The sequence below is a fragment of the Bubalus bubalis genome, chromosome 18 (assembly GCF_019923935.1).
Source record: "Bubalus bubalis isolate 160015118507 breed Murrah chromosome 18, NDDB_SH_1, whole genome shotgun sequence".
Lineage (NCBI taxonomy): Eukaryota > Metazoa > Chordata > Mammalia > Artiodactyla > Bovidae > Bubalus > Bubalus bubalis.
In genome coordinates, this window is record NC_059174.1 from 9,360,416 (window position 1) to 9,387,099 (window position 26,684).

Here is a 26,684-nt window from a genome sequence, read left to right on the forward strand (position 1 = left end):
TTTTGAGAGTGGACAAATTTGTCCCAGGCTTCTTCGCTCTCTCTTCTCTCAACTTTGGATGGCTGTTAAACATAATACCATGTTACTGAGCCTTTGCTTATTTCTCCAAAACCAACCTTTTAGGCCAGAGATGAAAGTGTCTTTAGAAGATTTTAGCCAGTACAGGCAAAGATAATCCCTGACAGGACGAAGCTGGGCCTGGGCTCAGCAGAACCAGCTTCTCTGGACACTAGATCTGTAACCTTGAGTAAGTTTTTTGTGGTTCTCAGACTTTGCTCCACTTTAAAAAAATCACCTGGAGAGCTTTTAAAATACCCTGCTGCCCAAGCTGCACTACAAACCAATTAAATCCGAATGCGTTGGAGTGGGACCAAACATCGGTCCGTTTATCAAACTCTCCAGGTGTTTCCTCTGTGAAGCCAAGTTTGAGAACCATGGAGTTGAAACAACTCATTGACACCCCAGTTTATTCACCACTAGGGTTGGGGTTAATGACACAGTAGGCGAGATTCAAAAATCTGATCTCCCTCAACCAACTGCTTCACTCTGAATGAATATCTGAAATGAATGCCTTTCTCATGTCTCTCTTGACACAAGTACTTAAAAAATTAAAATGTAGAGAAACACAATTTGATAAATAAATAAACAGATTGTCTTCTGACTCCCTTTAGAAAAAAATAATTCAGGATTTGCTTGCAGCGTCTCCCCAAGCCAGTACCTCCGAGCATCTCCGTTCGACTCTTTTCCAATGGGTTCTTCACGTTTCCAAGCACCTCATTTTGCGACCTGGCCTTATCTGCCAGGCACACCTGGTGAAACTGAGGCATGAAGAGGTTACCCGACATCCCACAGCAGCCACATACCTGGATTAGACCACCGAGTCGCTCCTGACTGATTACTTACTTGGTCCACTAAGCAAAGCCGCTTCCTCACTCGAGGCTACAGAAACTTATTTTCTAAACTTCATTAGCACAAACTCCTCAGAAGAGGTTCAGCTTCAATCTTGGCAAATGAGAGAGCCCCACATTCCTTCCTCAACTTTCTCATCCCCTGGCATCTAGCCCACACAGCGTGGACCCACTGAATGTTCACAGGATGAATAAATGTCTGAGGATCAATTTTTATTTTTTTCTTTCTTGTTTATGTGTTTGTTTTAGTTATATAGCTACAACCACATCTATTTCCTGATAGCTGTTTTTCAAATGAGTTGGGGGCTTTTTCTCCCCAAGATGCTGAAGAACCACAAAATATCAGGCCTGCAAGATCTTTTAGAGACATTTTATCTAACCTGATAAATTTACAAGAGCAAGCTCAATAATTAACCAATGGTTTTGACTCTCAGTACTGAAAAAAAAAAAAAAAGTGCTGCTGCTGTTTTGTTATCCCTCCAAAGCAGGCATTGAGGCTGCCCCAACCCCTGGGACTAGATTCTGCAAACACAGATAAGACACCCATTCTAGCTTCTACTACCCAATCTTCATGTATTTTCAACATCAGTAAGCATACTGGGCTTTTTCCCCATTTTGTAAAAATGAGCAGGGTGGTGGGGGAGAAGGAAGGAGGTGCTTGTCATGGGCAGGGACTAAGAGGAGGAAGGAGCAAAGGAAACGATGAAAACAGTTTGGCCTCCTCTTCTGGCTCCTTAAAGTAGGCTTGACACTTTGGGGTTAAAGGGCAGAAAATTATGGAAATTATTTTTTTATGAGATACTATGCAAAGTTGAAGGTGAAGACCAGAGGCTAATTAAATCAATGACAGAAGACTGGGTAAGATTCCAGGTTCAAGCACTACAGCTGTGAGGCCAACTGACAAAGGATGACACGGTTCTAAAGCAAGCCATCCCTCAGCATCCCAGAGCACCAGCCCTGAGCTGATGGGATGAGGAGGGAGGTGTGAGGGGAGTTCAGGATGGGGAACAGATGTACACCCATGGCTGATTCATGTCAGTGTATGGCAAAACCACTACAGTATTATAAAGTAGTTAGTCTCCAATTAAAATAAATAAATTAAAAGAAAATAAATAAAGGAAGCCATCCCCTGCCCAGAGACTCCCATAGCAGCTTGGCGTGGAAGAGCTGGTGATTAGGGGGTGGATCACCATGATGAGGCTCCCATGGTGGCCCAGATGAGGGAAGAAGAAGCTGACACTGACCAGGAGGCACTTATAAAGTCAGCTTTGGTTTTCCCGAGAAATCCCTAGAGTGCTGTTGTAATGGGGCTCAGTTCCTCTTGAGGAGGTGAGGACCCAGAATCCTGTGACAGGGATAGGTGCACAGGCGACCCATGTCCTCACTGGGGCTGGGGAGCTGCCACCCTCCAGGTTGTCCACCTCCATTCTGGCCAGCCCCCCAGCTTAAAGTCTAATTGAAATAGACTGCAGCAGTTAGAGATTTGAAATGGAGTGAATCTCTGAGCAAAATCCCAGGATGAAAAGGAGAACATGAAGAAGCCTGATCTTCTGCCAGCTGTGTCTTCTCTTCCAGCAAGAGCAGTGTAGGAAAATGGACAGCATTTATGGAGAGGCGACCTGGACTGCCAAGAGGATGTACACACACCAAGGCCAGCTCGCATCCAGCAGCCCCATCAAGCATGATTCAGATCAAATACAATATTGATTTAATCAGCAGATATCCATGCTTAACTCATGCCAGCCGTTGTCTCAGGGTCCTGGGGAAAGAGCAGCAAATTACCACCAAGTTTCTGTTTCATGGAACTCTGTCAATACATAGACATGAGTGTGTATGTAACACAGCAGGTGATTATATGTGTTGGGAATAAAAATGGAGCAGATTAAAGATGCAGAGAGTGATGAAAGCAGCCACATGACCCAAGCAGGCCTCACCCAGTTGACATTTTGGGGAAGTCTGGTGGAAGGTCTGAAGGCAGAAATGCTGTCCTTCCCTCTCAGGTGTCCTTGGTATCAGGAGCTCTCATCCAGGTGACTGTGCCATCCAGGGGACTTCTGGCAATGCCTTGAGACATTTTTGGTCATCCCAGCTTAGTGCTACTGGCATCTAGTGGGTCAAGGTGAGAGATATTGCTCAACATCCTACAAGGCACAGGACAGACGCTACATGTCCTGCTCTGCAGGTACCAGCATGGAGCTGGCCTCTTAGAGGGTCTGGTTTGTTCACTCAGATGTTTGTCAGTTTTGAATAGGTCACAACAGGGTGGGATACATCCCTGTCCTTGAGAAGTTCTTGGTCTAGCTGGGGATGATCAGTAATAAGACATCTACACCACCATGGGACAGGGGCAGGGCCAGGAACAACCTTCTCTGGTATTGTGATCAAAGCAAGTGCTGAAGAATGAGGAGGAGTCAGCCAGGTGATAGGACAGGGGCAGGGCAGGAGATTGTTTCAGGAAGGGGCACAAAAGAGCTTGAGACAGCTCTGGATACGAGGGAGAGTGAGACTCCTGGGGGAAACAGGAAATGAACTTGACTAGCAAGGAGGGGAGGACCAAGTGCCAGGGAATGAGCTTAGATGGAATATCCCTCGGTGACAGGTAGATGTTACAGGATTTCAGGCTGAAGAGTGATGTAATCAGATCTGGATTTTGCACAGACTGCTCTATTTGCCAGCAGAGGACAATGAGAGGCAGGGAGTCCTGTCTCTGGTTCTCTGAAGTCAGAGTGACACATACCAGATTAATGGCATCCCCTTCCCACCCCACTGGAAGACCTGGGCTTTGAATCCACACTCATAGTAAAGATATCAATATACCTTTGGGTGAAAAAAGTAGCAAGAATTGGGAGACCCAATCCCACTAGGCCTTGCAGATTAGGAGCTTGGGTTTTATTCTAAGGACACCTAGGAGGACTTTAAGCAAGGGAGTTACACCCAATTTGTATTCCAGGAAGATAAGATTTATTCAAGAAAATCAAATTGCCATGAAGTAGAAATTAATTTTTAAATGCGTTCATTTGTTGAAAACCCACTATCTAGCAGGCACTGGGGGAGAGAGATAAAAGATTAACTCTGCCTTCTGGACAGAGGAAGCCAGAAATCTCCCTTTATTCTAAATCTACACACGGAGGGTGGAGAGTGCTTTATGTGTTTGCCTGGTCCTTCCCATTTAGTTTGGCTCAATCTCCAGGTTAAGAGAACATTCCCTGTTAAAATTCCATGCTTTTAGTTCTTTCTTCTTTGTGAGTTTATCAGCAGGATATATCAAAATTATTTATTAAACATAGTTGGCTGGAGCTGTAGGCTGTTGATTTGTTTGATTGGCATCTGTTTTAAGATCTTTATTATGAAAAAGGCTTATCTTGTTATTGCAGTAAGGCATTAGGTGCCCCAAGATCGTTTCCATATTACTTTTCTTTCTTCGGAAGGTACAGATATTTGCATAATGGGCTCCTTTAAGCAAAGTCTGTCTTTTTGGTTCCATGTTGGAAAGATGATATGCTTGCTAAAGGGACTTGACTGCGCTCTGTCACTTGGAGGCACTCATTCCCTGCCTGCAGCTGGGGCCAAATGCAGGGACCCTACATCTGGACCCTTGGTCCAGAAGTGGGGTAAAGTGCAAGACAGGTGAGAAGGCATCCTCATTAAATGATGGCTTAGACCATATGCTAGATTGAAGATGTTTGAGTATAAGAAGTTGGGAGGAGAACCCTGTGCTCTTTCAAAGTTGATCATACCCTCCTGGCTTGGGGTACACATTGAGTTGGTGGCTAACACCTGGGGGGCCCCTCAGGCAAAGGTAGTAGACACAAGGCTAAGGTCTTCATCAGCTGGTCATAAAGGCTCAGAAACCCAGGGGACTGGCATTTTACAACTGGGAGTGCATTTTCTATTCCTTTTGAGCTTTTGATGCAGAACCTAATCATGAACCTACATCATCTTAGTTCCTGTTTAGTGTTTCTTACTTTCTCTTATGTGAAGCTCAGCTAATTACCCAATGTATTGAGTTTCTGCTGGTCACCATTAAAGATTTGCTGACCCCTGAACAAGAAGAGCCCTCATGGTCCTTGGAATAGTCAGCTCCATAGTCCTTTGACATCCCTAGAAGATGAAACACAGTCAGTCCCAAAAGGGAGCTTATACATTTCCCTTTTCAAAAGATTTCCAACCAGAGGTTGACCCTGTGGGGATGCTGCCAGGCCCAGAGGTGAACTCCACTGGGATGGGCTCCCCAGAGGCATTTTCATGGAGATGCAGTGATCTCCACTATCAGATCAAGGGCAGGGGCTGCCTGAACATATCTGCACTCTGCTTCTTGAGTAAATTCAGTAGTGGTTGGAAAAGGCTTTGCACGGATGTCCCATACAGAATACAGCATATCCTTGCTTCCCTTTCCTAGCAAGTTTCCCTTCAGAGCATTGCAGCACTTGGGGAGCTGGAGGCAGGCCCAAGCTGTCCTGCGCCGGGGCTACACCTGAGGCCAACCCCTACTCTCTCTAATAGAATCACCACCACCACCGAGATAATGATGAGAATATTGCTTTCTGGGTTTTGCTCTGCCCTCACTAACCCTGGCATTGACTCAATGCATTACATAACCTTCCTCGGTTTCCTGTTTCTGCCATAACATATGATCACAAGTATGGTGGCTTAAAACAACACAGATCTGTTACTATAGTTCTCAGGGTCAGAAGTCAAATGGGAGACTCCCTGGGCTAACTAAAATCAAGGTGTCAGCAGGAAAGGCTGGCTCCTTCTGGAGGCTAGAAGGAGAATCACTTTCTTTGCCTTTTTCAGCTTTGAGAGACCATGGCCTTGCTTAGCCTGTGGCCTCTTCCTCCATCCTCACAGCTGGCAAGGGTGAATTGAGTCCTGCACATACCATTCTCTCTCTCCCACCCCTCTTCCAACTTGTAAGGACCCTGTGACAACATTGAATCTATCTGGATGATCCAGGAAGATCTAATTTTATTTTATTTTATTTTTAAACTTTACATAATTGTATTAGATCTAATTTTAAATTCAGCTGATTGGCAGCAGAGGCACAGAGCAGGCTAGTGATTGAGCCAATGTTATAGCTGGTAAGTGATAGATGATCTTACCTTGGCCCCAGCTGCAGTCACTCTGGGGCTTCCCAGGTGGCCCAGTGGGTAAAAAATATGCCTGCAGCACAGGAGACGTGGGTTTGATCCCTGGGTTGGGAAGATCCCCTGGAGAAGGGCATGGCAACCCACCTCCAGTATTCTTGCCTGGAGAATCCCATGGACAGAGGAGCCTGGTGAGCTACAGTCCAAGAGTCGGACACAACTGAAGTGACTTAGCATGCACAGTCACTCTAGAATCTGGGGACAGAGGGTATAGCCAGCAGTGTGAACCAACCCCTCTTTGGTTGGCTATAAACAGTGTGACAACTAGAGGGAGAGGTAACTCAGTCAACCCTTGGTGACACCCATGTGATTCCCTTTCTTAATATCGGAAGCAGCTTGTCGTTTCTCTGATATGTTTTCCTACCAGAACATAAATGTCCGAGCCTATTTCTCACTTTGCTCGTTTCTCTTCCTGAAGTGTCATCTTGGTGTTTTATGATGATCATTTTCTTCAGAACAAGTGAGAATCAAGGAATGGTTAGACACTTGCTTCTTGTTTGTGTTTGGAGGTAGCTCAGAGCTACCTTGAATCTATCACTGAGCTCGAGGTGCTGCTCTGATGCCTCGCATCCATGGGCAAAGCAGGGGCACCGGGTGGAGTGTGGATGCCTCAGCCTAAGGAGGCAGGACCCAGCACGCCTGGTCCCAACTCTAAACTAGTTTTCACCTCACAGGCAAGTACACTAGCGCTGGACCCACTCAGCTCTCAGGCCAGGTTCCTGCCCCTGTGCAACTCACACAAAATAGCAACAGTCAGTCTTGACCTCCTAAAAGAATCCTAAAAGATGATGCTGTGAAAGTGCTGCACTCAGATCAGATCAGATCAGTCGCTCAGTCGTGTCCAACTCTTTGCAACCCCATGAATCGCAGCACACCAGGCCTCCCTGTCCATCACCAACTCCCGGAGTTCACTCAGACTCATGTCCATCGAGTCAGTGATGCCATCCAGCCATCTCATCCTCGGTCATCCCCTTCTCCTCTTGCCCCCAATCCCTCCCAGCATCAGAGTCTTTTCCAATGAGTCAACTCTTCGCACAAGGTGGCCAAAGTACGGGAGTTTCAGCTTTAGCATCATTCCTTCCAAAGAAATCCCAGGGCTGATCTCCTTCAGAATGGACTGGTTGGATCTCCTTGCAGTCCAAGGAACTCTCAAGAGTCTTCTCCAACACCACAGTTCAAAAGCATCAATTCTTCGGTGCTCAGCCTTCTTCACAGTCCAACTCTCACATCCTTACATGACCACTGGAAAAACCATAGCCTTGACTAGACGAACCTTTGTTGGCAAAGTAATGTCTCTGCTTTTGAATATGCTATCTAGGTTGGTCATAACTTTCCTTCCAAGGAGTAAGCGTCTTTTAATTTCATGGCTGCAATCACCATCTTCAGTGATTTTGGAGCCCAGAAAAATAAAGTCTGACACTGTTTCCACTGTTTCCCCATCTATTTCCCATGAAGTGATGGGACCAGATGCCATGATCTTCGTTTTCTGAATGTTGAGCTTTAAGCCAACTTTTTCACTCTCCACTTTCACTTTCCTCAAGAGGCTTTTTAGTTCCTCTTCACTTTCTGCCATAAGGGTGGTGTTATCTGTATATCTGAGGTTATTGATATTTCTCCCAGCAATCTTGATTCCAGCTTGTGTTTCTTCCAGTCCAGCATTTCTCATGATGTACTCTGCATATAAGTTAAATAAACAGGGTGACAATATACAGCCTTGATGAACTCCTTTTCCTATTTGGAACCAGTCTGTTGTTCCATGTCCAGTTCTAACTGTTGCTTCCTGACCTGCATACAGATTTCTCAAGAGGCAGATCAGGTGTTCTGGTATTCCCATCTCTTTCAGAATTTTCCACAGACAAAAACGACAGAATGATTTCTGTTCATTTCCAAGGCAAACCATTCAGTAATCCAAATCTATGCCCCAACCAGTAACACTGAAGAAGCTGAAGTTGAATGGTTCTATGAAGACCTACAAGACCTTTTAGAACTAACACCCAAAAAAGATGTCCTTTTCATTATAGGAGACTGGAATGCAAAAGTAGGAAGTCAGGAAACACCCAGAGTAACAGACAAATTTGGCCTTGGAATACGGAATGAAGCAGGGCAAAGACTAATAGAGTTTTGCCAAGAAAATGCACTGGTCATAACAAACACTCTCTTCCAATAACACAAGAGAAGACTCTATACATGGACATCACCAGATGGTCAACACCGAAATCAGATTGATTATATTCTTTGCTGCACTCAATATGCCAGCAAATTTGGAAAGCTCAGCAGTGGCCACAGGACTGGAAAAAGTCAGTTTTCATTCCAATCCCAAAGAAAGTCAGTGCCAAAGAATGCTCAAACTACCACACAATTGCACTCATCTCACACACTAGTAAAGTAATGCTCAAAATTCTCCAAGCCAGGCTTCAGCAATATGCAAACCATGAACTTCCAGATGTTCAAGCTGGATTTAGAAAAGCCAGAGGAACCAGAGATCAAATTGCCAACATCCGCTGGATCATCATAAAAGCAAGAGAGTTCCAGAAAAATATCTACCTCTGCTTTATTGACTATGCCAAAGCCTTTGATTGTGTGGACCACAACAAACTCTGGAAAATTCTGAAAGAGATGGGAATACCAGACCACCTGACCTGCCTCTTGAGAAACCTGTATACATGTCAGGAAGCAACAATTAGAACTGGACATGGAACAACAGACTGATTCCAAATGGGGGAAGGAGTACATCAAGGCTGTATATTGTCACCCTCCTTATTTAACTTATATGCAGAGTACCTCATGAGAAATGCTAGGCTGGAGGAAGCACAAGCTGGAATCAAGATTCCTGGGAGAAATATCAATAACCTCAGATATGCAGATGACACTACCCTTATAGCAGAAAGCAAAGAAGAACTAAAGGGCTTCTTGATGAAAGTAAAAGAGGAGAGTGAAAAAGTTGGCTTAAAGCTCAACATTCAGAAAACGAAGATCATGGCATCTGGTCCCATCACTTCATGGGAAATAGATGGGGAAATAGTGATAGACTTTATTTTTTTTGCTCCAAAATCATTGCAGATGATGACTGTAGCCATGAAATTAAAAGACACTTGTTCCTTGGAAGAAAAGTTATGACCAACCTAGACAGCATATTAAAAAGCAGAGACATTACTTTGCAAACAAATTTCCATCTAGTCAAAGCTATGGTTTTTCCAGTGGTCATGTATGGATGTGAGAGTTGGACTATAAAAAAAGCTGAGCCCTGAAGAATTGATGCTTTTGAACTGTGGTGTTGAAGAAGACTCTTGAGAGTCCCTTGGACTGCAAAGAGATCCAACCAGTCCTGAGTGTTCATTGGAAGGATTGATGCTGAAGCTGAAACTCCAATACTTTGGCAACCTAATGTGAAGAGTCGACTCATTGGAAAAGACCCTGATGCTGAGAAAGATTGAAGGCAGAAGAAGGGGATGACAGAAGATGAGATGGTTGGATGGCATCACCAACTCGATGGACATGAGTTTGAGTAAGCTCCAAGAGTTGGTGATGGACAGGGAGGCCTGGCATGCTGCAGTCCATGGGGTCACAAAGAGTTAGACATGACTGAGCAACTGAACTGAACTGAACTGACTATGCTCAGCTCAGATGAAGTCCTTTTTTTGGATGATCTCTTCTCTCCTAGCATGATAGAGATTTGAGAATGAAGAAGCACATGTGTAGCTCTCTCAGGAACCTTGAAGGAAGAGACTGTTTTCATTTGGAGAAGCTAAATCTTAAGGAAGTATCAGGAAGCAAGTAACACAGCTGGTAGGTGAGAGAGTCAGATGACAAATCTATGTCTTTTCTATCCAGAGTCCTGGTGCCACCCACTGGCTCTTCCACACAATATGGGGCTTGCTTACTGTAAACCAGTGGTTTTCAATCAGGAATCATGGTGCCCCCAAGGACAGTTGGCCATGTTGGGAGACATTTTTGGTTAACAACTTGGAGGGAGGGTGTTACTGACACCTCATAGGTAGAGACTAGGAATGCTACTAAACACCCTCCAATGCACAGGGCAGCCCCCACCGCAAGGGATGATCAAGCCCCAGATGTCCTAAGTATCACTGTTGACAAACTCTGGTGTAAAATGAGAATAGTCAAACTGACCCTGTAAGGTTGCTGTGAGCTTTGAAAGTGGTAATGTATGTGCTGCAGCGTGGTAAACCTTCCATCTAAAAGTCCTGTCCCACCAACCAGATGTCCTTCTAGCTGGAATGTTGGCAGACTAGGGCTCCACCCATCCAGAGACCTGCTTAATTCTGAGAAGCATGCCATAACAGGGTTGTAGAAGAACTCACCCAAGGCTCATTTGTCATTCTGCATGGGGTTTTAATTTTTTTTTCTCATTTCGGAAGAAAAATTCCATTTCCTTACTCCTGAGGGAAAACTAATTCCAGCAAAGGCCATTTGTCTTTGGTACCTTAAGATCTAGATAATTTACTGCAAGTTTATTTTTATTGAAAATTATGTAGATATTATTCTGAAACACAATTTCCAGCTATATGGCACTTTTAAACAGATTATATTTTAAGTGCTAATACATACACTGAGGATATATGCTGGAATGTGCATTTCTTAAAGATACCTTTATTTTTTATGACTCTCTGCCTTTGAGATCCTCAAACTTGTATGCTATGAAGTGCTGAAGGATTAAGATATTTTCAAATGAAAATTGTCTTCTAAGTTATGAGTTGTTACCATTTGACTGCAGTTCAAACTCATGACACTTTATATAGCCTATATGATTAATTCAGAAATAATTTGCATTTAAATGCATTTAAGATGTTTAACTTGTGATTTCCTATTTTAAGACTGGCAGAAGCACTCCAGTCTCTAAATTATGTGGACAACCTCCCACTGCCATTGCATAGACCTGAGAAGGATTTGGATATTAATAGAGAATAGCTTTTTCAAACTGTTTGTGAAAAACAGAACTGAGAGATGGCCCCACATACATATACACACACAGACACTCACAAAAGGGAGTTCTGTGCTACCTGGGGAATAATTGGGAAGCACTGAAAAACTGTAATTGCTTCTTTGAAATTCACAGTGCGCCTTTGACACACCACAGACATTTTGAAGGCCCAGAGATGAGAACCTGTTTAAGCCAGCATATTCCACACCTTTAAAAACTAAATCTTGCAACAATAATCTCCTAGAAGAAATTTTAACCATTATAGAAATCACATTCCAGTTAATGTTTAGTGAGGGAAAAATGTGAGTAATGAGGACTGAACGAAATGGTCAGGGTTGGAAATGCCTGATAGAGGCTGCATGCCTTCCTGAGATGCTATGTGCTCTGCCATTCTGGAAAAACCATTCCGTAGTAGACAGTCTGGCATCAACATTCTTCAGTAATGTAGTGGAAACCAGGCTCTGCCCCCTTCCTGTTGTTTTAGCTAATCAAGAGGTAAGGGAGTCTGTGAACTGATAGATGGACAAACACATGTTGGTCATCCACTCTATGGGATATTACTGAGCCACAGAAGTGGACTGCAGTACTGATACATGGTATAATGTGCATGAACCCCAGAAACAAGATGCTGAGTGAAAGAAACCAGACACAAAAGTTTACATTTTTGCATGTCCGCATTGACAGGAAATGTCTAGAATAGGTAAATCATAGAAACATAAAGCAAATGACTGGGCACAGCTCATGAGTACTGGGGTTTCCTTTTGGGATGATGAAAATGTTTTGAAACTAGATAGTTACGGTGGTTGCACAACATTATGAATGCACTAAATGCCATTGAATTGATCACTTTAAAGCGATTGCTTGTATAGTCTGTGAATTTGACCTGAATCTTTTAATAATGAGAAATAATAGGGGGACAGGAAAGCCTGTGAAAGTGAGAGGACAGGGAAGCCCAGGTGTGATACCAGAAGGAAGAGGGCAGAGCAGAAGAAAATGGAGAAAATCAAGGGGGTGGGGATGTCCTGCACACTCTGCAAGGCAGCATGGGCACCTTGTCAACATCTGACAACAATGTGCAGGAATTACAGCCCAAGGAAATAGATGATAAGTACAAAGGAGTGGCCACTGAGAGAAAGAAGGCAGCTTCTGCCCAGCTCAGCAGAGAGCTGATCCACAGCAGGGTGATGTTTCAATCACTGGAGCCTGGTGACCCACACTTACCTTTGCTTCCAAGGTGGAAGTAAGTGACCATGAAACTAAGCTGGACCTTCAGGGCCCTTCCTCTAGCCTGGCCCCTTCTGGATCCCTGTTCCCAATGCTGTTTTGTGACTGCATGCTCTTCTGCTTAGAGGACACTCCCTGCCCTCACCGATTGCATAATCTTCAGCTTCTTCACAACCTGAATCAGCCTCTGTGACCATAGCCTGGTGGAGCCATCCCATTTCTGTTTGAACATGGTCAACCGTCACATTCACTACTGCCTACTGAACGTCTAGCATCTTATATATCGGAGAAGGACTAGACCAGTGTGGTCCATTAGAACTTTCTGTAGCAAGGGAAGTGATCTCTATTATGCTTCCCAATACTGGAGCCACACAGATGGTAGTCTGATACAGTGGCTATGGAATGCTGGAACTATGGCCAGTGCAACTATGAAACTGAATTTTTTTTTACTTCTTTTTTAATGAGTTTTAATTTAAATAGCCACTTGGCCGATGGTATTGGAAAGTGCAGGTATAGGAAGAAGTATGAGTGAAAATGTTATCTTTAGCATCACACAGACCTGTGTTTCAATATTAGTTTTACCTCTCACTAGCTATATACTTTGGGGCAAGTTGTTTAATCTGTAAGCTTTGGTTTCCTCATCAATAAAAAGATAGAGATGGGAGGACCTACTGGCAAGAAGTGTTGTTGAGATGAAATGAGATATTGTCCATTAAGTGCACAGAACTGGGCATCTAACAAGTGCTTAAATAAACATTATTTGTGCCTTTTGATATTGGTTTACTTTTGATATTGTGCCTTTTGATATTGGTTTGATATTGGTTTGATACTACTTTACACAGCAGTACTTTGAATAAATGAGATTTAGAGACGTGAAATGACTCTGCTCAGTGTCATATAGCCAAAAGACAGAGAAGTGGGAATTTAGGTCCACATGTTCTAAAATCAAAGTCCATTGGCTTGTTTTTGCCCTGTGCTTCCTTCCCTTGGAGGCCTGGTTCCCAAGTTCATCTACACTGGAGAATGAGATGGGGACTGAGGGAAGGGTCTTTCCTTTCCCTATAAGCTGCTCCATTAAGTATGAGCTGCTCTGTTTTTTGTTGACAGCAGATCTGTGGGAGGGACTGAAGTCCTAGGGAAAACACGTAAATGTGTGAGTGGGTGTCTATCTCCACAGTGGTCCTTATTCCTTGGCCATGTTGGCTCTAGCCAGGTTCCAGGCTGGACTAGCAAGAGACCCCACTCTCTGCCATCTTAGCCACCTGAAGCTTCTGTTAAGTCAAACTTTCCAGACAAACTGTTGAAACTATTTATTCAGCCAGTCTTGGTTCCTGTTTAAGACCTTGAACATCCCCTTTTGAATGCTTTTTCGTCATTGTATGTAAATTGCCTCTAAGTCCTAGAAAGCAGGGTCTGGCATAGAGGCAAACAGTCTCCTTTCATTCCAACTTTAGTTGTAAAGAACACCTGCATCCTGCTGTCCACACCTCAGAGCTTGCTGTAGGTTTGGAGTGAATTACATTCAGATCTCAAAGATGAATCGGCCACTGCAAAATGTCCTACATGTGCTCTTGTTCTCATCTTGTTTGAATTCTCAGGAAAGCTTAAGGAGCTAAAGAATCAGTGCTGGTTTAGGGTCTAAGGCTTCACTTCCCACTCTAAATACAGTAACTGTCTTGTCACACTGGCTCTTTAACAGCCCTGCCCATGTCATTCTTAAGAGAAATAGAGTGAGGTTTCATTAACAGGAGAGATCAGCGGTAGTTCAGTTATAAGTTATCACTGCAGAGGGAGAGCAGCAGGGTTAGCTCCTCAAGTTGGAAATAAAAAAGATGAACGTGAAGAGGAAATGAAATTAGTGCCTCACCACCCGGATGCTCTACCACAGATGCTCAAGAAGAGAGAAGAGAGCTCTTTCTAAACACAGACTGTATACCAAAGGCAATTACTATTTTTTAACCAACAAAAGATCCACTTGCCATGTTAAGATTCACAGACCTCTCTCCAATACCATGACCCCAGCATGGTCTTATTTTATGACTCATAAAGCTGGGGGCTTTATGCTGGCTCTCATAGCAGCCGCATGGAACTATAAACCTTCTCCAAAGATTATGGGGTTCCCAGCTTGTCAAGAAGACAGAACCATCTAGAAATTTCTAAAACCAGTTTGAACTTTTAAAAATGCTTTTGTGAAAGCTCAGAAGAAGCCCTTTGTGCTTGTCATTAGCCTATTTATTTGAAGATCCATTTCTTTCTTTTCTCTTGCAAGCTACATTTCAAAGTCTTCCTTGCAAAAAAAAAAAGACAGAACCGTGTGGCATCATTCCAGTCTCTCTGCTTCCTGTGACTGATTTGCTTATCCTGAAGTGTACTTGCCTTTTCCACCTACCACACACATCCACTCATTCACACACTCGTTAATTCAGCAGGTGATTACTCAGCTGCTACTACCTGTCAGATCCTGTTCAAGGCACTAAGTAATGACCCAAGTCCCTGCTCTCAGGGAACTTACCACAGCAGAGATACAAGTGGTGAGAAATGCCCCTGAATGAAATTAAACGGTGTGAGGAGCATAGGGACGCAGGGCATGAGCAATCTCCTATTCACATGAGATGGTCCTGGCTGGCCTTTGTAAAGAGGAGTCATTTCAGCAGAGACCTGATGCAGGAGAAGGATGTGAGCAGTGCAGATACCTGCAGGAAAAGAGAGCTGCACAGATTAGCAGTTGCCAGGTTGTGGGTGGAGAGTGTTACAGAAATACAGGGCCCTACAGTCTAGGAAGGAGCTCAGGGGAAAGCTTATGCAAAGATTTTTAGCAACTCTGCCTTTGCTGGCTGCCACCATTTCCCCCTCTCCCAGGGCCTGGGGGAAAATAGTCATGATAGCAAGTGCAAAGGCCCTGGGATGGAAGTGAGCTTTTTAAGTTTGAGGAAGATATGGGAGGGGGTAGATCATGCATGGACTCTAGATTCTGGGTAAGATGGGAAGCACTGGAGGTTTTGAGCAGAGGCAGGATGCAATCTAACATACCTTTCTCCAGGAATCCTGACAGGGCCACAGCAATAGGCTGTAGGAGAAACAGACCTATTCAGAAGGCTATAACAGTAAGCCAGGTGAAAGATGGTGGAGCTCGGATTAAGGTGGCCCAGGAGGAGGTGGGACAACAGAATTCACTGCTGAATTAAAAGTAGAATGTAAAAGAAAGAAGTATTGACTGTAATTAGGAGACTTTTGTCTTGAGCCAAAACGGAGGCCAGGTTATCATCTACTGAGGTGGGGATGGCTGAAAAGAACAGGGGACCAGAATAATCTCATGCCGTATGCAGATGCCACTAGAAAAACAGGTTGGTCATCTTCAAGTGCTAAAGGAGTTTTTCCAATATTTTCTGAGTTACAACCAGTGTAAATCCAAACCAAGGTTTTCTAAATCAGATGTGCTTGGAGCAGGTAAATGGCCCAGTCAGGATGGACTGGGCTTATAGGGTGGTAAGGAGGCCCAGGCAGAGCAAGCCCATAACCGTAGTCACTAGACCCTGTGGTTTCAGGGACTTAGGGCAGCACCAGAGGATCCCCATGGAATAGGCAGAAGTCTCTGCTCCAGGGACAGCAACGACACTTGGGAGAACTCCCAGAGACTCCCTGTGTTAGGAGATTGCCTTCTTGGGGATGTCAGCTCGAGCTGTCATTAACAAAATACCACAGACTGGGAACTTAATACCAGAGTTCTGGAGGCCAGAATCCGAGGTTGAAGAATTGGCAGCTTGGAGTCTGCCTGCTGAGGCCTCTCTCCTTGTCTTGCAGAGAGTTGTCTTCCCTGTGTGTTCAGACAGCCTTTTCTGTATTCGTGCAGTTAGGATATCTCTCCCTTTCCTTATAAGGACCAGATGGACTGGATTAGAGCCCACCACTTTATTCATTTCACCTTAACTACCTCCTTTAAAGTCCCTATCTAAGTCTCCAAATGCATTCATATCAGGGGTTCAGACATCAACATGTAAATCAAAGAGACACAATTCGGTCCATGAGAGACCTCTGTTGATGAAGATTTTGAGGCTGCCTCCATATCAACAGGAAAGAGAACCACCGTCATTGATATGAAGGTCAGTATGAGGCCATCAAACTTACATTCAGTTCTCTTATGAGATCTGGGCCTCAGTAAAAGTCATTTGAAATAAGCAAACTAGCAAACAAACATTTTATCCAACTGGCTTAGACATAGACTTTGGAAGTGTAGCATCACCATTTCAAGCATGTTCTTCATTAACTACAAAGCTTTCTCCCATGTGGGTTTACCAGCTTTATAAAAAAAAGATTTCATGGGACCACCTGATTCACATCTGTAGAAATGGAGAATCTAAAGTCTGCCCTTGTCTTCTTCTGAAATTAAAAACATAGGGAAGTGTCAAACTTTCTACTTTGTAAAAGCATATTGACCACTCTTTTTTTCTGCATCCATTAGTTTTTATTGCTGAGTTTTCTATCTGTATCTTCATCTATACCTCTGTCTTTACTGATAGTGATTTTTTTTTTTAGATTTGTGAGCTCCAAAAGAGCTAAGACAGCATGCTGTAAATGGGCTTCTCTGTGTTGGCACAGCAGTTTGTAAATAGAGACCCAATAATTCATTCAACCAACATCTAGTGAGCAGTTGCCATGAGGGGGCGGGCAGTATGTAGGGCATGTGGCTAATACTCAAGGGTGCAGCAGAGAAGGCCTCTGTGTTCTCACAATTATATTAAGGATGTTAGAGTAGCAATATTAAGGACTACTGTTTACAGACCCCATCTCATCTGCCGGAACTGTGTTCCGTTGTTTACATATATTCTCTTAATTAACCTATATTATTAAGCAATTGTTTCCTAAATGTCTTCCTCAGAATGCTGTCTGGCAAAATGTTGATGAATGCTATATGCATCAGTCATCCCAGGACCACCCTTGCTTTTGGTAATTCCCTAGAAGAACTCACAGACTCAGCATGTAGTTATACTTAAGGCTAAGATTTACCACAGTGAAAGGATTCCAGGCAAAATTAGCACAGGGAAAGTGTGCCCAGTGTGGAGTGGGAAGGAAACCAGGCCCAAGCTCCAAGCTTCCTTTCCTAATAGAGTCACACAGGACATGCTCAGCGTGCTCAGCTCTCCCACAGTGGCTTGTGACAATACGTGTGAAGTGTCCACCTGGAAAGCTCATCAGAGACTCAGTGCCTAAGGTCACATAGGCATCCTGTCTGGTATGAAGCGAAACTCTGGACTTCCAGAAAGAAAGATGTTCAGCATAAACCAGATATTTCTGTGCACACAGGCCATACACAGTTAACCACCATCATCAGTTAGGGAACTGTAGAGACTTTCCCAAAGTCCAAGTTCCCAGATGCCAACCAAGGGCTGACCTTGGAAGCAGGCCTTTCTAGGGACAGCAGTCTCTGTTGGGTTAGCTCTTTATTGCACACTGTGCCATAGATAGAAGGATATATACATACGTATCCAAAGCAAGTTGACCACAGTTAAGCTGATTTCTTTACGTCTAGATTCCAGTAGTCCAGACTTACTTGACTAGAGGTCACTCCCATCATGTTTCAGCAGAGCATCTTAGAAGACTTCTGCTTTGTAGGAAATGACCTCAAGAAGTTTTGGTGGAAAGATGACATTGGTCTCATTGAAGTCAAATACAGCAAAAAAAAAAAAAAAAAAAGTAATTTAAAAATGTATGATTTATCTTTTACTTTGCTTTCCAGCACTGACAGATAATTGTCAAGTAACTTCTCAGATGGTGCTCAGAGATACCTAGAGAGAAGAGTGCTAAAACTGAGCTAGCCTCCTTGGGCTATAAAATCTAAGAAATCCATTTAGATTCAGGATTCTTAGTTGTGGTCTTTACAAACTAATCAAGGGGTCATCTGTTTACTAAATAATTAGCTTGTTTTATTTGAAATTAAAATTGTTTGGACTTCCATGGTGGCTCAGTGGTAAAGAATCCACCTGCCAGTGCGTGTGTTTGATCCCTGGCCTGAGAGGATCCCACATGCCGTGGAGAAACTAAGCCTGTGTGCCACAACTATTGATCCTGTGCCCTAGAGCCCCCGGGAACCACAGCTAATGAGCCCACGAGCCACAGATACTGCAGCCTGAATGCTCTAGAGGCCATGCTCTACAACTAGAAAAGCCATGGCAAAGAGAAGCCTGTGCACTGCAACTAGAGAGTAGCCCCTACTCCCCACAACTAGAGAAAAAAAAAAGCCCAGGTAGCAGGGACAAATCCAGCACAGCCAAAAAAAAAAAAAAGAAATTCAGAATTGTTTCTGCATCTGAAGGACTTTAACCAGGGTTAGATCCTAAGCTCTGAAATATAAACATATTTTTCAGCATGTTGAAAACCTAATCTAATTCTTGTTTCTTCTCTCACTAGTAAGTTTTTTGCTTAAAACCTGAGTTAGTTTTTATTTATTGTTACAATCAAGATTTTAGAATAGGCTTTTATTCAGTTAAATATTGGGACTAGAAGTTAATCGTTCTCCAGATGCATTAATTTTGGGAATTATTGATAAGACAGGAACCCAATTTCCACTAACATTTCCAAGAGAGATCTTCAGGAAATTTGTGAGTGAAATCTTGAAGAAGTAAGTAGGCTTTGTCCCTTGTCCAAGTGGTGTACAGTTATGTTCTTCCTTGACTTCTGCTTCCATCGGCCCTTGCAGATATCAGATTCCTAATCTCACCTGCATCCAGACCTTGTGTTGTCTGATTCCTTGTGACTTCCCTTGGTGATGCCCTGGAACCTCTCAGTCCCCCCCCTGGTTTGGGGTGGGCTGCTTCTTCATCTCTATGCTTCATCCATGTCCACTCGTTTCTCTTTTTTCTGGAATGTACACTTTTAGAAGTGATCACTAATTCCTCTTGGTTTGATCTATGAAATATTTCCTCCTTGGTCCATCCATAGCATTACTTTCTCAGTTCTAATTTTCAGTTTTACCTGAGCAGGTGAGCTTCTCCCCTTTGGCTTTGAGGCACTTGTCTCTCCTCCGCTCTGGTGTTGCCACCAGAGGCTCACCACTGGATCTGGCTGCTCCCTTATTTGAACCATTAGCACTTCTCTGTTGACTTCAGGATGAGTTCCAGTGGGACACACACCCTTTGCCATCTGTCTCCTTCTTCAGCTCTCCTTCTGGATACTGCTTCTGCTCTACCATGCTGAGCTACTCGTCATTGCCTCGCTGCATCTCGCTGCCTCAGTGCCTTTGCACATCAGTACCTACTGGGTTGATGGATGGCTACAACATTCTGGGTGATGACGGGATGAACCAGGAAGGACATCTGATTTGATTAGGTGGGTGGGGAAGGTGAAAATGGGTGTAGGAATATTTGTGCTGGGTCATCAGCTCTAAAAAAAGGGATCCTGTGGATTTAGGATTAGAGATCATTTGATCTATGTCATCCCAAGGAGAGAAGAACCAATTCACAGATTTAATTTTATGGAAAAGAGAGATAGGGTCTGGCAGTTCATTTAAGTCCACTGAAAGATGGGAGCGGGGGACAGAACCTGTGGCAGTGTGTTCTGTACCAGATATGATTTACTTGAGTAGAATAAGCTTCCAGATGAGGATCTCTGTGGCTGAGTTGTAAAGAGCTGGAAATGTTATATGATTTGATGAGGGCTCAGCTTTGCATGTGCTTTGGTGTGGCACATACCCTGCTCTTGTGTCAGAAGCTAGTGACCCCCCTACCTCTCGGCTTCAGTCTGGACATTTTGAGAATGGAATCCAGGCTATAATCATTTTTATTTAAAAAAAAATTACCATTGTAGCATACTGCCTGTAAAACATTTGTTACACATGTACATCATTCAGATTTGTATATCACGCCTCACCAGCACCCTGAATGAGTGCACCCCACCTCTAAATACTTGCCTTATTGTTTCAATTCTGAATGCTTTCAACAGGCAAAACAAACTGCTTCAATGTCAAATCCAGAAATCGAGGCTAAATGCACCCCCTAAATATGAGCTAGTGAGTCACGACAAATAATAAAAGAGGCTTACAAAGGACAGATGTTTCTCACAGAGAGCTGCTGCTCTTTAAATGTCACATGGATTAGGGTCCTTCATTCTGCTCTCCACAGCCCTGTGTAATAAGTGCAGGGGACACCAGGCTGCTGAGGAGCGGGGAGAATCTGGATGAATCTGGAGGGGAAGGCAGATGTTTTCTAATTTCCATGGGACCCTCCTAATCAAGAGGTGTTCATGAGATTGGGGGAGGGATTGAGCCCTGTGAGGACCCACTGGCTTTGTTCCACTCATAGGCCCAGATTTGCTCCCATCAGCAGGGACAAGGGGAGGGAAAGCTGCAAGGAGGGGACTGGAAAATCAGGAAGGAAGAGAACAGTGTGTGTGTTTGTGTGTGGGTGAGGAGGAGAGAAAACAGGGAGAAATGAAAATCCTAACCTGAGACTGTGTCCTTCAGGAGTGGGTGTGTATTTGTGCAGTATCAGCCTTTCCTAAGTCCTCAGGAGCTTATGGGAGACCTGGATCCACAGCACCAAGTGACCAGCAGGAAGTACTGTCATAGGCAGGTATAATATGGCATTATTTAATGCCATTTTTTATGGCATTAAAAATGGATTCACAAGGTTAATAGCTTAAGATGAAAAGTAAGACTAAGGAATCATCAGCCAGTGGTAGGTCAAGAGAATCTGAAACTCTTTTCACCTTGGTGCTGAGACATCAACATACCCCATTCCCTTTTCTGTCTCTCAGAGCTTTTCCCAAAAAGCACCCATGAGCTTCTTTCCTTCTCATCTTAAACAGAGTCTAAAGTGAAGTGAAGTGAAGTGAAATCACTCAGTAGTGTCTGAGTCTTTGTGACCCTATGGACTGTAGCCTACCACACTCCTCCATCCACGGGATTTTCCAGGCAAGAGTACTGGAGTGGGTTGCCATTTCCTTCTCCAGGGGATCTTCCTGACCCAGGAATCAAACCTGGGTCTCCCACATTGTAGGCAGACGCTCTACCATCTGAGCCACCAGGGAAGTCCAAACAGAGTGTACGAAAATAGTAAATGCTTAGCTCAGTTCAGTTCAGTTCAGTCGCTCAGTCATGTCCAACTCTTTGCGACCCCATGAACTGTAATACACCAGGCCTCCATGTCCATCACCAACTCCCGGAGTCCACCCAAACCCATGTCTATTGTGTCGGTGATGCCATCCAACCATCTCATCCTCTGTCGTCCCCTTCTCCTCCTGCCCTCAATCTTTCCCAGCATCAGGGTCTTTTCAAATGAGTCAGCTCTCCACATCAGGTGGCCAAAGTATTGGAGTTTCAGCTTCAACATGAGTCTTTCTAATGAATATTCAGGACTGATTTCCTTTAGGAAGGACTGATTAACAATCTTCTTCAACACCACAGTTCAAAAGCATCAATTCTTCTGTATTAAGCTTTCTTTATAGTCCAACTCTCGCATCTATACATGAATACTGGAAAAACCATAGCCTTGACTAGACAGACCGTTGTTGGCAAAGTAACATCTCTACTCTTTACTATGCTGTCTAGGTTGGTCATATCACTTTTCACTTTCATGCACTGGAGAAGGAATGACAACCCACTCCAGTGTTCTTGCCTGGAGAATCCCAGGGACAGCGGAGCCTGGTGGGCTGCCATCTCTGGGGTCACACAGAGTCGGACACGACTGAAGTGACTTAGCAGTAGCAGGTTGGTCATAACTTTCCTTCCAAGGAGCAAGCGTCTTTTAATTTCATCACTGCAATCACCATCTGCAGTGATTTTGGGGCTCAGAAAAATAAAGTAAGCCACTGTTTCCACTGTTACCCCAACTATTTTCCATGAAGTGATGGGACCAGACGCCATGATCTTAGTTTTCTGAATGTTGAGCTTTAAGCCAACTTTTTCATTCTCTTCTTCCACTTTTATCAAGAGGCTCTTTAGTTCTTCTTCACTTTCTGCCGTAAGGGTGGTGTCATCTGCATATTTGAGGTTATTGGTATTTCTCCCAGCAATCTTGATTCCAGCTTGTGCTTCCTCCAGCCCAGTGTTTCTCCTGAGGTACTCTGCATATAAGTTAAAGAAGCAGGGTGACAATATATAGCCTTGATGTACTCCTTTTCCTGTTTGAAACCAGTCTGTTGTTCCATGTCCAGTTCTAATTGTTGCTTCCTGACCTGCATACAAATTTCTCAAGAGGCAGATCAGGTGGTCTGGTATTCCCATCTCTTTCAGAATTTCCCACAGTTTATTGTGATCCACACATTCAAAGGCTTTGGCATAGTCAATAAAGCAGAAATAGATGTTTTTCTGGAACTCTCTTGCTTTTTTGATGATCCAGCCAGTGGATGTTGGGAATTTGATCTCTGGTTCCTCTGCCTTTTCTAAAACCAGCTTGAACATCTGGAAGTTCACGGTTCACATATTGCTGAAGCCTGGCTTGAAGAATTTTGAGTATTACTTTACTAGTGTGTAAGATGAGTGCAGTTGTGTGGTAGTTTGAGCATTCTTTGGCATTGCCTTTCTTTGGGATTGGAATGAAAACTGACTTTTTCAAGTCCTGTGGCCACTGCTGAGTTTTCCAAATTTGCTGGCATATTGCATGCAGCACTTTCACAGCATAATCTTTTAGAATTTGAAATACTTCAACTGGAATTCCATCGCCTCCACTAGCTTTGTTTGTAGTGATGCTTCCTAAGGCCCACCTGACTTCACACTCCAGAATGTCTGGCTCTAGGTGAGTGGGAGTGATCACACCTTCCTGATATCTGGGTCGTGAAGATCTTTTTGGTACAATTCTTCTGGTATTCTTGCCACCTCTTCTTAATATCTTCTGCTTCTGTTAGGTCTATACCATTTCTGTCCTTTATTGAGCCCATCTTTGCATGAAATGTTCCCTTGGTATCTCTAATTTTCTTGAAGAGATCTCTAGTCTTTCCCATTCTATTATTTTCCTCTATTTCTTTGCATTGATCACTGAGGAAGGCTTTCTTATCTCTCCTTGCTATTCTCTGGAACTCTGCATTCAAATGTGTATATCTTTCCTTTTCTCCTTTGCTTTTCACTTCTCTTCTTTTCACAGCTATTTGTAAGGCCTCCTCACACAGCCATTTTGCTCTTTTGCATTTCTTTTTCTTGGGGATGGTCTTGCTCCCTGTCTCCTGTACAATATCACGAACCTCTGACAAAATGTGGTCCACTGGAGAAGGGAATGGCAAACCACTTCAGTATTCTTGCCTCGAGAATCCCATGAACAGTATGAAAAAGCAAAAAGATAGGACACTGATAGATGAACTCCCCAGATCAGTAGGTGCCCAATATGCTACTAGAGATCAGTGGAGAAATAACTCCAGAAGGAATGAAGGGATGGAGCCAAAGCAAAAACAACACCCAGTTGTGGATAGGACTGGTGATAGAAGCAAAATTCAATGCTGTAAAGAGCAATATTGCATAGGAACCTGGAATGTTAGGTCCAACAATCAAGGCAAATTGGAAGTGGTCAAATAGGAGATGCAAGATTGAACATCAACATTCTAGGAATCAGCAAACTAAGATGGACTGGAATAGGTGAATGTAACTCAGATGACCATTATATCTTCTACTGTGGGCAGGAATCCCTTAGAAGAAATGGAGTAGCCATCATAGTCAACAAAACAGTCTGAAATGCAGTACTTGGATACAATCTCAAAAATGACAAAATGATCTCTGTTCGTTTCCAAGGCAAACCATTCAATATCACGGTAATCCAAGTCTATGCCCCGACCAGTAACACTGAAGAAGCTGAAGTTGAACGGTTCTATGAAGACCTACAAGACCTGCTAGAACTAACACCCCAAAGAGATGTCCTTTTCATTATAGGGGACTGGAATGCAAAAGTAGGAAGTCAAGAAACACCTGGAGTAACAAGCAAATTTGGCCTTGGAATACAGAATGAAGCAGGGCAAAGGCTAACAGAGTTCTGCCAAGAGAATGCACTGGTCATAGCAAACACCCTCTTCCAACAACACAGGAGAAGACGCTACACATGGACATCACCAGATGGTCAACACTGAAATCAGACTGATTATATCCTTTGCAGCCAAAGCTGGAGAAGCTCTATACGGTCAGCAAAAACAAGACCAGGAGCAGACTGGCTCAAATCATGAACTCCTTATTGCCAAATTCAGACTGAAATTGAAGAAAGTGGGGAAAACCACTAGGCCATTCAGGTATGACCTAAATCAAATCCCTTATGACTATGCAGTGGAAGTGAGAATTAGATTTAAGGGACTAGATCTGATGGACAGAGTGCCTGATGAACTATGGATGGAGGTTCGTGACGTTGTACAGGAGACAGGGAGCAAGACCATCCCCAAGAAAAAGAAATGCAAAAAAGCAAAATGCTTAGCTAACAACCTCCAAAAACAGCACTGTTATTGACCAACCAAGTAGTTCTTTCTTTGCAGTAGAGACAAGAGAGACCAAATAACTCAAGTTACCTGAGACCACTCGTAGCAAACCCTTTAGCTAAATGACTGTGCCCATGGGGTGTTAGAGGATAGTATTTGTGAGTTATCACTGCCTTTAAGATATAATGCTTTTGATCTAAGGTAGGCTTCCCATAACTATAAATCTGAGGAAATATTAGAAGGCAAGTCAACTGCCTCTGTGGTCTTAGCAGAAAGGCCAGACCTCTAAGATCTAGATGGATGGTCTGAAAGATAGAGACCCTGTGTACCCACCTTGGTGACCACTGCTGCAGGCTTGGTTTCATCCAAGGAGGAGGCTTTGCCTGTAGTAGGTCCTGGCACTCTGTGACACTGACTGGCTGGAACACCAGAGCTGGGTCTGCCTGGAGGGAGAGACACACAAAGAAAGGCACCCGACTTGGCCAAACTGAGCTCTATAAGCATTTGACCTGCAGACCAGTGGACACACCTCTTTTTAATTCCCAGGAAGACCCGCCAAGTTTGGGTGTGCCTATGTGGACTGATCCATGGGTAGGAGGGGAGGTTAAGTCCCGACATTATCCCAGGTTTTACAATCCCCCCACTTTACATCTTTCCACTTGTGTGCCTCCCCACCCCTAGTATATTTGTTATAGGATATGAGGTGGCATTTGTAAAATTTGAAGAGAAAGTTTTAATTCCTCTTGATGTGTTTGCTATATCTTTAGGCAAGTATTTATTAGGACATTATGGTTAATATAATCATGGCCATAAGTTTCTAATGAATGCAAATAGGGAAATAAGATTTTATTAAGCAAGGATGATCATTTTGAAGCCATTATAAAGTTGTGTTTATGGAAAACATTTTAGGAGTACACCTGTTCCTAAGAGCAAATCTTATCCTCCTTTCTGGTTCTGGGGACTCTTTGGGACTTGGGCTGAGCCATGTCAGGTGTGACAAGCAGTTGTGTGACGTAGCTGAGTGTGGGTGTTGGCATCTCAGCCGTGCTGGAAGCAGAGCACATGGACTAAGACTCACCCTGGGATGAGGGTGGTTTCCCCATCCCGGGACAGTTGGCAACACCTGGAGACATTTTCGCTCATTACAGAGGAGAGGGGAGTGCTGCTGGCATCTTAGGTACAGGGGTTCTCTTCACCGTCCCACAGTACACAGCACAAAGCCTGCCACACTCAGTGCTCTGAGTGTCAGCTATACAGTTACTATTATTGTTTCCACCTAGAATTGCCATTTCTGTGTGCGTGCACCACTGCCTGTGCACACATGCAGGTACATCTGTCCTAGATCCACATATTTAAGGACCAGGGGCACTCTGCTCTCTAACATACACATGGACACACACACACACACACACACACACACACACTCACTCACACACACAGAGTACATGTAGATGCAATGAAACTGAACTCTCCCAAACCTCCGTGGCTTCCCAGGTGGTTCAAGTGGTAAAGATCCTGCCTGCCAATTCAGGAGACCCAGGAGACACGGGTTTGATCCCTGGGTTGGGAAGATCCACTGAAAGAAGAAATGGCAACCACTCCAGTATTCTTGTCTAGAGAATCCCATGGAGAGAGGAGCCTGGCAGGCTGCAGTCCACATGATCACAAAGAGTCAGATACGACTGAGCACAAACACATACACACTCAAACCTCTGTGGCAATAACATTCTGCTCAGAAGCCATCTGTAGATGGAGCCCACTGAAGCCGAGAGGGAGAATGTCTCGGATCTGATCGGATTCCTAAGACAAGGAGGGGACACCCCAGTGTTTCCCTGGCTCAAAGATGGAGGTGGGAGAGGTCAGCTCTGAGTGTGGGGTTGTTAGTTGTGCGACCTGGTGCAAGTTGTGTCACTGCTTTGAGGCTAACCACCCCCGCCCCCATCTGTGGGTGCACCCACAGCTACAGCTCGTGGCTGTAGCATGAGGTGTGGGTAAGTTTGTAGCTCACCAGCTGGTCATTACTTGAAATGGAATTGAGGATCTGTGGTCCAGGACCCTCTCAGAAGACTCCTGACCTGAGACTCAGGA

General features: G+C 44.0%; 1 protein-coding gene across 4 annotated transcripts in view; it reads left to right on the forward strand.

Moving 5' to 3' along the window:
- CDH13 (cadherin 13) overlaps nucleotides 1–26,684 on the forward strand; it is a 1,055,068-nt gene that overhangs the window by 596,380 nt on the left and 432,004 nt on the right. Inside the window, exon 6 of one of the 4 annotated variants that reach the window (XM_044931224.2) lies at nucleotides 700–6,952. The exons of the other annotated variants lie outside the window; for them this stretch is intronic. Coding sequence (XP_044787159.2) covers nucleotides 700–816 — 117 coding nt within the window. The 3' untranslated portion in view covers nucleotides 817–6,952. Of the gene's footprint in view, nucleotides 1–699; nucleotides 6,953–26,684 lie in introns of those variants that run through there. 4 annotated transcript variants of the gene reach the window in all.